Consider the following 13,075-nt stretch of genomic DNA (forward strand, 5'->3'; position numbering starts at 1 on the left):
CTATGTATGGGTGTGTGAGCTGGGTGCCAGTGCCACAGAGTATGTGTGTGTGTATCTCTGTATGAGTATGTGTCTGTCTGTAGGCGCAGGTGATTGCATGTGAGAGATAGAGAGAGAGAGAGAGAGAGAGAGAGAGAGAGAGAGAGAGAGAGAGAGAGAGAGAGAGAGAGAGAGAGAGACCTTCTTTCCCGATGCTGCCAGTTGCTTGTGTGCAGGTCCGACCTTCCCGAGCTGGCAGCATCCCCAGTCTCATTCTCCACTGACCAATCCAAGCGCCGCCTTTGGTCCCAGCGTTTGTGTGAGCGACTGGATGACAGACTAATAAGGAGGCGGCCGCTGTCTGTCTAACAGCCACATAGTCGCAGGCAGCCAGTCGGGTGTCTCTGGGCGGGTCTGAGATCAGCTCCCCCCTCCTGCACGGTTTATTGAGAATTGTATGAAGAAATCCAGTTCAGAGGGAAGGAGGGAGGGCTGGTGAGTGCGGCGCTCAGAGGAGAGTAATACCGAGAGCATCTTCTTCTGCTTCTGTTCATCTGGGGATTTGTTGCAACTGTCAGCGCAAGACGCTACACATCCTCCAACCCTTTGCCTCAACTAGCGCAACTTGCAGCACTTGGGCTGCCCGTGTCTGATTATAGATTCTGCCAGCGATCATGTAACACATTGAAATGATCCTGCTCCTCAGCGGGGAATGTAAGTGGCTGCTGGATGTGTCCGAGTGGATATGTTCCTGTTTGTCTCTGCCCGGAGCCCCGAGGATCTGCCACGAAACTGAGCGATTGCTGTTCCCTTGGAGTTGCTCATTCACCTTCCTAAGGAAACGTTTGGGCTTGGGATTGGCAAACTGCTAGTGATCGCTTTCTGTCAGCAACTATTGGATGGCTTCCCGAATCCATAGACCGTATTCCAGCAGGAGCCAAATGGAAAGTACAGTATAGAAGTTGTCTGGGGGTTCTGTCTCTGAATCGTTTAATTCTCCCGTGATGTAAATGTCTGTGTGTGGGAGACTACTATGAAGGCACTGGCTGCATCTACCTGCCTGGATCACTCTGGAACTAATCGCATGCATCAGCCTCCCCACCGCCTAATGCAGCTGAGACTGGTGCTTAGGAACCGGCAAGTCTGATAAAACTCACTGCACCCTGGTCATCATCAGCACTTTAGCTGCACTAACAACCAACACCATGCACGAGTATTAACTCTTTGGAGGGCTGATCTTTATTAGAGGATTGCTCAATGGTTTCATTTGTATTCAGTGATTTCACTGCTGATCCGGTGGCTAAGCTTTATCTGGCATCTGAACTGGAACCTACTCGCTTGTAAGTTGGAAGACCTTTTTTTTTATCAGTAAACTCGGTTCATTATCAGTGTCGGGGCAAGATACACTCCCTGGGGATATTAACACGACGTGGCCTTTTAGCTGTTGTTGAACTACAACTTCCAGAATTCACAGACAGCTGGGCTCTGGGAGTTCTAGTTCAAGAACAGCTGAAGGGCCCCAGACTTCATGTATACAACACACAAATTGTCTATGGACCATCAGCGATTGCATGTTGTGTGGTTGCTGCAGCATCAGCAGCATTGGTCTAGGCTCACTATCACACCATATTATAGCAATGGACTAAGAAAGACACAGGCAAAGGGTTCTAATAAGGAAAACGACTCCTCCAGAGTAGGAGCAATGAAGCACAAATTGTATTTGGCAGCTGCCAGTGCAGTTACAATGAATACTGGTAAGGACTTGGGATTTGTATTGGCAGCGGTTACACAGATAGATGCATGATGTGAATTACACATTGAGTCGCAGGCTGATCAGGCGCAGGAATGGGGGGGGGGGGAAACGTGTGGGCACAACCTACTGTAGCAGCAGCTTCATAAAGGGAACTGCGATTTTGTGCAATGGATGCTAATGCCGAGGAATTAAGTTACAGTTATTGGCCAAGTGAGGAAGCAAAATACTCTGACTTAGGCATATGTATATGATGTGCATATATTTGTGTTTCTCAAAAACTGAAACAAATCTGTTTATTTGTGATTGTGTTGACAGCTGCTGACTCCAATTAGAAATGAGATGTAAGACATCGCACAACCCCATGCACGCCTCCTCCTCCTCTTCCTCAGTGATATTTAACTCCTGAAAAACCCAAGCAAGCACATGACCATGAACCTAAGGGATTTTTACCTGTTGGCTGCTCTTATTGCCTGCTTAAGGCTGGATTCTGCCATCGCCCAAGAACTTATTTATACCATCAGAGAGGAACTGCCTGAAAATGTACCCATAGGGAATATACCAAAGGATCTGAATATCTCCCATATCAATGCTGCCACTGGAAGCAGCACCAGCCTTGTCTACAGACTGGTTTCTAAAGCGGGGGACTCTCCACTGGTCAAGGTGTCCAGCACCACTGGAGAAATCTTCACCACCTCCACCAGGATAGACAGAGAAAAGCTATGTGCTGGATCCTCTTATCCAGAGGAAAATGAATGCTTTTTTGAACTTGAAGTAGTTATACTTCCCAATGACTTTTTCAGGCTCATCAAAATCAAGATAATCGTCAAGGATACCAATGATAACGCGCCTATGTTCCCATCTACTGTCATCAATATATCCATACCAGAAAACACTCTTATCAATAGCCGCTTTCCCATCCCATCAGCAGTGGATCCAGACACAGGCTTCAACGGCGTCCAGCATTATGAGTTATTAAACGGCCAGAGCGTCTTTGGTTTGGATATTGTGGAAACACCCGAGGGGGAGAAGTGGCCGCAGCTTATTGTGCAGCAGAACTTGGACAGGGAACAGAAAGATACCTATGTGATGAAAATCAAAGTGGAAGATGGTGGGACCCCTCAGAAATCCAGCACTGCCATTCTGCAAGTTACAGTGAGTGATGTCAATGACAACAAGCCAGTATTTAAGGAAAGTCAGGTGGAGGTCCACATCCCAGAAAATGCTCCCATTGGCACTTCAGTCGTTCAGCTACACGCGACTGACGCCGATGTAGGAAGCAATGCCGAAATCAAGTATATCTTTGGTGCCCAGGTGATCTCTGCTACCAAAAGACATTTTGCTTTAAACAACACCACCGGGCTCATCACAGTGCAGAGGCCATTGGACAGGGAAGAGACTGCAGTGCACAAGTTAACTGTCCTGGCGACTGATGGGAGCTCCACCCCTGCCAGGGCAACGCTTACCATTAATGTGACTGATGTGAATGATAACCCTCCTAACATTGATCTCAGGTATATCATAAGCCCCATCAATGGCACAGTCTACTTATCTGAGAAGGATCCCATCAACACAAAGATCGCCCTGATTACCGTTTCGGATAAAGACATTGATGTGAACAGTAAGGTGATCTGCTTCATCGAGAGAGAGGTCCCCTTTCACTTGAAAGCTGTCTATGACAACCAGTATTTGTTAGAAACTTCTTCCCTGTTGGACTATGAGGGCACCAAAGAATTCAGCTTTAAAATAGTGGCAGCTGACACAGGGAAGCCCAGCCTCAACCAGACAGCCCTGGTGAGAGTAGAGCTGGAGGATGAGAACGACAACCCCCCCATTTTTAACCAGCCTGTCATTGAACTGTCAGTTTCTGAAAACAATCGCCGGGGACTTTACTTGACCACTGTTAGTGCATCTGATGAAGACAGCGGCAAGAATTCAGATATTGTTTATCAGCTCGGCCCTAATGCCTCTTTTTTCGATCTGGACCGAAAAACGGGCGTTCTGACAGCTTCTAGGGTGTTTGACAGGGAAGAGCAGGAGCGATTTATCTTCACTGTCACAGCCAGAGACAACGGGACTCCCCCACTTCAGAGCCAGGCCGCCATCATTGTTACTGTCCTGGACGAGAACGACAACAGCCCCAAATTTACTCACAACCACTTTCAGTTTTTTGTCTCTGAGAACTTGCCCAAGTACAGCACCGTGGGGGTTATAACAGCCACTGACTCTGACGCAGGGGAAAACAAGGCGGTCACCCTCTCCATTCTCAATGACAAGGAGAACTTTGTGCTGGACCCGTATTCCGGATTAATAAAATCCAATGTATCTTTTGACAGAGAGCAGCAGAGTTCCTACACGTTTGATGTCAAAGCGGTAGATGGAGGTCAGCCTCCCCGCTCCTCCACTGCCAAAGTCACCATTAATATAATGGACGCTAATGATAACAGCCCAGTAGTTATATCTCCACCTTCCAATACATCCTTTAAGCTGGTGCCTCTGTCAGCCATACCAGGTTCTGTGGTTGCAGAGGTGTTTGCTGTGGATACTGACACTGGCATGAACGCTGAGCTGAAATACACCATTGTGAGTGGAAACAATAAAGGCTTGTTTAGGATTGACCCAGTAACCGGCAACATTACTCTGGAGGAAAAGCCAAGTGCAGCAGATGTTGGTCTTCACCGCCTGGTGGTCAACATCAGTGACTTAGGCTACCCCAAGCCCTTACACACTCTTGTTTTGGTCTTCTTGTATGTCAATGAAACTGCTGGCAATGCCTCCTATATTTATGATTTGATAAGGAGGACTATGGAAACCCCTCTAGACCGCAACATTGGAGACAGTAGCCAACCTTACCAGAATGAGGATTATCTGACCATTATGATTGCCATTGTGGCAGGAGCTATGGTGGTGATAGTTGTGATCTTTGTCACCGTGCTGGTGAGATGTCGCCATGCCTCCAGGTTTAAGGCAGCCCAGAGGAGCAAGCAAGGAGCAGAGTGGATGTCACCAAACCAAGAGAACAAGCAGAATAAGAAAAAGAAAAGGAAGAAAAGGAAATCTCCCAAGAGTTCCCTGCTGAACTTTGTTACCATTGAGGAGTCTAAACCAGATGACACTGTACACGAACCTATCAACGGGACAATAAGCCTTCCAGCTGAGCTGGAGGAACAAGGGATAGGACGATTTGACTGGGGTACAGCTCCACCAACCACCTTCAAGCCCAACAGCCCTGACCTAGCAAAGCATTACAAATCTGCCTCTCCGCAGTCTACTTTTCACCTAAAAGCAGACACCCCAGTATCTGTGAAAAAGCACCATGTGATTCAGGAACTTCCTTTGGACAACACCTTTGTTGGGGGTTGTGACACCCTCTCCAAACGCTCTTCCACTAGTTCAGATCACTTCAGTGCCTCAGAGTGCAGTTCCCAGGGAGGCTTCAAGACTAAAGGCCCCTTACACAACAGACAGGTAAACGAGCACTTTTACTGGTCTATAAGTACTGCATACAAGTGCCCAATCAACCAGTATTGAAGTGCCACTATATCTTCATTCCGTCTTCTTTGGCTTGCTCATGATATATAGAGGGAAAAAAAATCAACCCCTTTAACTTTACACTGAGTCTTTGACAAGCCATGAGGACTCACAAGTCTGGTATACATTTATGCATATCTATGAGTATGCATATATACCTGTATATATTCTTGGCTGTATTGTACCATATTTGTGCATGTTAATTATCAAAGTCCAGCTGTAACCTCTTTTTTTCCTACAATAAAAAAATGTTTCCCCTCCCCCGGGAATTTCTAATTTCACAATAAATGTCACCTATGATCCACTTATGTTCCACTGTGCATTCATTAGAACATTGCTTTTTAAATGCTTTGTTTTTTAATGGAAAATGTCACAAAAAAGGGGTTTACTTTTTTTTACTCTAGCTGAAAAATATGTTGATGTATTTTACATATTTAGTAGCAATTATTGGGAGAGAGCGCGTGACTGGGTGCAATTTACATTTGAGGGGAAACAATTCCATCCAATGTATTTAAATTCAGTTCAAGCCAGTATAAATAAAGGTGGAGACGTGTACGTAAACATGTGCTTGTAGCAAATCACGTGCCTACTGTGTATTATATGTCTTGTGCCTCTGCTGTAGGCTTTTTTAAGTGATATACATGTGCAGATTTCTTTCCACTAACAATGAATGCTTGCTTTACATGGAAGCACAAATGATGTATTATTGAAATAATCACCTTTGTCTTTATTTTGGATTGTGTCAGGCATAGGCATTTGTGTAAACATTGTGTAAAAAGATTGCATACAGGGGTATTGATCTGCATGCCCCCAGCTTTGAACATTTCAAGAAAAAGTTATTTTCAGTATCCTCTGGGGTAAATTGTGCTTAAATGAAAACATTTGCTGTGTTATGCTGATAGGACACACCTTTTTGTTGAGTTAGGTAGATTGCTTCAAGTAATGATAGGCAAATTAGGCAGAACCAACTCAAACCTATTGAACATATATTTATATTTTTCATCTCGGTAAAGCAGGGGCAATCTGTCAAAGCTCATTTTAGCTGTGAAATTTGCCATCTAAAGAGGGATTAGTTAGCAGGAAACAAAATACAGTATTAGCTCTCAGTCCAATAATTCCCTTCTAATAAAGATTTAAATGCAGAGCTGTCTAATTTACTTCACTGAGGCTTGTCTGTTGCCTCTAAATTAGGCTGTCAGAATAGCCTGTAGATGGCACTAGGGTACTATGTGGTTTATGGTGGCTTGGTGCCAAGCCTGCAGTATATTAGAGGTGGGGGAGGAAATGATCAGCACTACAACCCCAAAAAACCCCTCTCTTTAATGACAGTGGAGCAACCAGAGCTTAAGTTCTGCATTTACTGATCAAGCTTTCTAAGTTTGCTCACCTGGAACCAATGGTGAATGGTATTGCTGGCACTAAGCCCCATGTAGTTATATATGTGTATATGAGTGGAAACTGGATGAGGGAAAAATCCCATTTGCAGTTATTCCCAGTTAAGATCCCTGTGTGCACCAGTCATTATTCTCTGCAAATGAACTTTAATGTAGTGCCAGTTCTCTCTCTCTCTCTCTCTCTCTCTCTCTCTCTCTCTCTCTCTCTCTCTCTCTCTCTCTCTCTCTCTCTTACTTTTATTTGTCTATCTTGACATCTATTGTCTATTGATGTCTACCTTTTTCTCCATGTTTATATATTTTATCTAACCTGTTAAGGCAGTTCTCGAAGACCATTTGATACAGGTAACCTAAACTTGATTGTCTGCACATTCCTCTGTTTTCAGTTACAAAGGAATAATACTTAGGGAAATGATGTACTTTAAACCACTTGAGGCTTTGAAAGATGTCAGTCTTTATGTTAAAGGATGTGAAAATATCTGTATATAACCACAGCAGTGATTTGTTTTCAAAGTATACATTTTTTTAAAACTGTACACACCATTAGCATATCAAACTATATTGACAGTAAATAGCTAGAGGACTAATCTGTTTATTATCACAGTTGACAGCAATTGGGGAATTAATTTTACTGCCCCTGGTGTGTTTTCTTGGGTATAAACAACAGATGTTTAAAAAAAACAACCTAACCTATTTTAAATGTGCCATCTATTGAATAATTTATTCTATGGATTAGGGTTTTTTTCCCCAAGTTTTCAATCAGGTTGGATCATTAACAACAATGATGAATTAGGTGTTTTGGAAATGGTTGGCCTTATTTCTAGTTTTAAACAGTATCTATGCATAGTCTTCATAATGCTAGTTTGCCTATATATATATATATATATATATATATATATATATATATATATATATATATATATATATATATATATATATATATATATATATATATATATATATATATATGTCTCCAGTTTTATTGGCAATTGTGGTAGATTGCTGTAGAACACAGAAAGTTGTATTGGTTGTGTGTGTTTTGTGTATAATATACTTCTGAAAACAGGGCTGTATTTTGCAAACAAGTGTTAAGAAATTACTGCAAAATATGCAAATAGAATCTTGATTTAATTTTTGTGTTGCCAAATATATAAAGGCTTGTGTTGGGACTAAACTGCTAGAGGAAAAAACATTTTATCAGGATGTTTTAGTTTCCATGCCATTTTCTTTCCTAATTCTGCAGTTGTTCTGTGGGAAAGCACAAAACTTGGCAGGAAGGGAAATACTGAGTGCTTACAGGTACTGTTTTAGAATTGGTAGTGGTGTGTGTTTCTCTGTGACCCCAAATGCTTTTATATATGAATAGATATTGCTGAAAATGAAATGGTGCCCCTTTATCCCCCTCCCCCAACTTTATAAAAAAAATGTAGTTACAGAAAGTCTGCAGCTGAAATACCAGACTTTTTTTTTAATGTCTTACTGGTCGGAGATTATTGGGATTTTTCATTTATGAGGGAAAGGATTTAAAATGACATTTTTGCAACCCTTTTCAAGTTTAAAGCTGGAAGAACCTTATGCTGTTCTGTTGTCATCAGTTTTAAATATCCAGTCCACATACAGCTTTCTGCCCTGTATATGTTCCCTGCTTTGTATGAAAGAGCTTTTGTTCTGCCGCTGATTCGTTGCACCTGTTTGCCATCCTTCTTATAACTCTTGGCAAACAGTAGGATTCATACAAAGCATGGTGTGCTAGAATACAACATAATTTGTCATTTCTAGTGAAAACCACAGCAACCTAGTAACTGTTGTTCAAAGTTGCAAGCGGAAACACATTTGTTTAGAAAGAAAATGTATTGTTGCAAATGTATCATTTCCTTGATCACTCTTCTGCAACAGCTCTTGCTGGGAAAGAAACACAGGGAAATAAATGATTGTTTACTTAGAGTTGGTACAAAATTAACCATCCTTCCACTGGTACACTTAAATAATAACATCTTCAGGGCTCACACAAATCCTTCAATAGGATGAATAACTTGTAAGGCGGTGTGAAAATTCACATGCACAATACAGGACATTGCTGAGAGCTGAAGGAAATTAGCATAAATCCCGACAGCATGTCTGGCTTTTTCAGAAGGTATTGTTTATTTTTAATTTAGAAGACAAGTTGTATGTCATTGTCAACTATTATTAATTACTTGTGTGTGTTTCAAAGTGTCCATGAGATCAGGGTTCTCCAGCAGAAAGGAGATCATCTTCTTAATTATCTAACCACACATTTATTTATTTTGACAAATGCTTTCAAAGACCTGAGCGATATCTGGAGGTTTTTTTTTTCAAACCACAGTTGTATCAATGTTATTATAAGGGAAGCAATATAATAAATGCAAAACCATATTTTACTTTCTTCAGCCAAAAGGAAAAACAAAATAAATGCATTTAAATATTTGCTAATTCAGTTTAGGACAGGATGGGACTGTTATATATACTGTCTGGTGTTTCAGACCATCCAAGCAGATTCTGTTCTCACTTCTCAAACAGGCGACCAGTAAATACTGCCTGCTAATATGCCATTGTGGTTAATAGATTTGATGCAAAGTTTGTGATTATCATGTTTGGCTTTTACAACCTGTACTTTTATGTTTATGATGAAATTTCCTATCTCAATTTTTCACTTTTATATTGCATACACGTACACATACATTATGCATTGCCATGGCACAAGTAAGTAGAAACAGCATATTGTACACAGTGGGAATTAAGTTTGTTTATAAAGACAGTGTTTCATGTTACTGAATTGCTGGCTCTATAATAAATACTTCTTTCCACTGATAAGTGCTGTTGGGTGTAGAACCCTGTTTCTATTCACATAAAATATACTACTTTGTATATACAGGGTCTTATTAAAGGTCATTGGAGACCAACATTTTTATTAAACCTTGTATTTTTTCATATATTTACCAGCACCTAGGAGTTTTTTTTAATTGCACCCTGTGCTCCACAACTCACACGCAATTGCATATATATCACTGTAGGCTGCATTTGTATTCCACTCAGTCAATGTAATTGAGAAGAGTGCTATTTTGTGTAATTAAATAGAAATATGTCAGTGGGCATGTATAAAAGTCAACCCTTGTTAAAGTGATTAAAATGTTTTTTATAGCAGTCCCCGGGGAACAAGTAAAGTCAAATTCATGGTCTTGTAGAGGAGATCTAGAAATTCTCCTTGATCCCTATCTCTGGAGAAGAATATTTAGACCTTTGAGCATTTATGTGGAAGACTATTAACCCTTTGTTGCTAGAGAAAATTAGCTTCTTCGCACATATTATACTACACTTTACCATTGGCAGTTCAAATATAATTGGAACATACAGTGCAGTCAAAAAGGAATATAGATATAATTTTTGTAAAAGAAAAGTAGCAACTGCTGCTGGAATTTGTGAGTTTAAAACAAACATATTTGCAAATGTTAATGCACAGTTACATGTTTATGTTGCAAACTTTAAAACATAGAAATAAAAAAAATAGTTAACTGTGGCACAAGCAACACTTTGGACACTCTACTAAGCCAGTATTTGAGTAAAAACCTACTTGGCATAGATCACAGCTTGAAAAAACTTTTGTATTCAGCTAAGAGTCTTTCAATTCTTGTTTTCGCCCACTCTTATTTGCCCATCACTTCTCATTCCAAGATCATAATATATTTGACTTTCTGTGAGGACTGTGAAGGCCATTCCAATATTTTTAAAGTAAGTCATTGTGTCTTTTGAGGTATGTTTAGGATCATTGTCTTGTTGTAGGAGCCATCACTTTTCAGCTTCAGCTTCTTGGCAGTTTGACATTGGCATGCAGAATTTGCTGATATTTACTGGAATCCATTATTCCCTTTACATGTAGAATCACCTGCCTCACAACCCCTAAACATAATGGACCCACCCCCCATGTTTAACAGTTGGGAATGGTTTTTTTACTTATTAAATGCTGCTAATGTGTTTTCCAAACAAAACTTTGGTGATTATGCCAGAGTTCAACTTTGATTTTATTAGTCCACAGCACATGTTTCCAAAGGCCTCTGGTTTACCTTGGATCTGTTTTGCATATCTCCGACATGATGTTTGTGATGAGGTTGCAGGTAAGGCTTCCTCCTGCCAATGACTCTTACATGTAGTTTATGTTTGTGCAACTAATGGTGCACAATCAAATAGTCCAACACCTTTCTTGTTTCAACCAAACTTTCCTATAGCTCCTTTGACGTCATATGAGGCTTTTTTGTCTTTGCCTTTTCGGGAAAAACCAGAAGTTCTGCCTAAAACTCAGATCTTGCATTGACTTCCACAGTTCCCTATAACCAGGCCCGGATTTGTGGAAAGGCCAACTAGGCCCGGGCCTAGGGCGGCAGGATTTTAGGGGGGCGGCATGTTGCCCAACCACACCCACATTGGTTCAAAAACACTGGGAAAGCGCTGGAGATCCGATCATTTTTAAAATTTTCCCATTGATGATGAAAATTTGCACGAATAAAGGGGAGGGGACAGGGGCAACGAATGGCAGTGGGCCTAGGGGTGCCCTTTATGTAAATCTGGCCCTGCCTATAACTGATGACATATGGGACAGTGGAAATTATAAGATTGGGTCCAGTCCAAAAAGGTCTTCATAGGCCCCTATTATAAATCTGGGTGGCCAAGCCTAGCTACAATTTGCTTATTTAGAAAAAGCCCCAAACAAACATATTTCTTTGTGTCTCACCTGTTTTTGTCCCTCTCCGCCTTGGCTCAATGATTCTGTAAACCTATGCTTTATCTCTTGTCCACCCCCCTATTAATCTATAATATGAATGCCCCAACTACTGTTAAACCCCACAATTTGCTATTGGGCTGTACACTTATGTGGACCATAGACATTCTATTTCTGTACTGCTGATGGCTCTAAAGTTGAACTGCTTGGAAAATAGTGTGGGGGTGGATCCATTATGTTTAGGGGTTGTGAGGCAGGTGATTCTACATGTAAAGGGAATAATGGATTCCACTAAATATCAGCAAATTCTGCATGCCAATGTCAAACTGCCAAGAAGCTGAAGCTGAAATACTGCTGGCATATAGAGGCTTTGAGATTTATTGGCGTTTGACATTTGAACTGCTGGGAAACAGTATTTGGAAAGCTGTGGGACTATTGAGGAACAATGTCCTTTTCTAGGTGGTCGCTGTCTGCACACAATATTTTCTTCCAATACTTAATGGGTTTCCTCTGGTTACACTGGCTTCTTTCCACACTCCAAAAATATACAGGTAGATTAATAAAATTAATCTGTTATAGGGACCTTAGACTGCAATCACTACTGGGGCACGGCTGATGCGAATGATGTATAATCTTTGTAAAGTGCTGTGTAAATGTGTTAGTGCTATATAAATAATAGATCATAATGAAAAAAAATACCTTGACATCTCAGACAGGTAACATAGGACACAGTGCTTGCCTACAATAGAGAAATAATGGAAACGGTTCAGCACTAGGGCAGGGTGTTTATGTGATAAAAAGAAATTAGACCCATAGCCATATATTTATCATCTAATTATTGTTATAAAAAGCCCATGCTGTTTGATAAACAGATAAATATTATAGCAGATCCAGCTTATATGTAGAAATATGTAATTTTTGCTTCTCTGTGCAATTTCTTTATGTCCCTGTCCCACCAGTTTAGCCACATACCGTTCAGCCCAGAATAAATTACCAGTTTATATGGATTCAACTGCAAATAACACCATTTGTGTGAATCATTCCAATTCCCCAGTGTCTGCTGCTTACATGTACAGATGCAAATGTAAATAGAAAGTGTGTTCTGTGGATGCTGGAATTTGTGCTTCCATACATATTAAAGAATGCTTTAAAGGATATAATAATATATAAATTGAGGATTTTTTGAGTGCTAGAAATCCAGCTGAATATTAACAAAAACAGCAGGACACCCCCAGCATTAGTTGCGAGAATGTCTGGAAGTGTGATGGGCTTGACGGTAAGCTTCGCAGAAACGCTATTTATACATATGTTATGCAATCAAGATGTGTTGTGCTTTTCTTTGCTTTAGGGCTTCGTAATGGGGTTTTAGATTTTTCAGACTGTCTTACGTAAGATCATTTTGGTGAAAAAACAAGTTCGGATTTGATGATAAATCACCTTGATTGAAATTGCCATGTACAGTTAATAAGTTACAACAAGATCTAGGGGATACATTATTTCAGTCAAATGTCAAATAGATTAATCTCTGCATATGTATATATATATATATTTATATAATGTACTTTTGGTACTTTCGGCTATAAATTTATATATATATTTATTTACTACAAACGATAGATACTCTTTGCAAAACTAACCATAATCCTTTTCTGCAAAAAACAAGTAAATTACCTACATATTGTACTTGGT

At 40.6% G+C, this 13,075-nt stretch overlaps 1 protein-coding gene across 4 annotated transcripts in view; it reads left to right on the forward strand.

Moving 5' to 3' along the window:
• Positions 1–203: 203 nt before the first annotated feature.
• LOC108709778 (protocadherin-9) overlaps positions 204–13,075 on the forward strand; it is a 1,169,460-nt gene continuing 1,156,588 nt past the window's right edge. For 2 of the 4 annotated variants that reach the window (XM_041584338.1, XM_041584339.1), the window contains exons 1-2: positions 205–1,319; positions 2,048–5,197. In XM_041584338.1, coding sequence (XP_041440272.1) covers positions 2,156–5,197 — 3,042 coding nt within the window. In that variant the 5' untranslated portion in view covers positions 205–1,319; positions 2,048–2,155. Of the gene's footprint in view, positions 1,320–2,047; positions 5,198–13,075 lie in introns of all 4 variants that reach the window. The other 2 variants (XM_041584337.1, XM_041584340.1) reach the window with 2 other exon arrangements.

The sequence above is a fragment of the Xenopus laevis genome, chromosome 2S (assembly GCF_017654675.1).
Source record: "Xenopus laevis strain J_2021 chromosome 2S, Xenopus_laevis_v10.1, whole genome shotgun sequence".
Lineage (NCBI taxonomy): Eukaryota > Metazoa > Chordata > Amphibia > Anura > Pipidae > Xenopus > Xenopus laevis.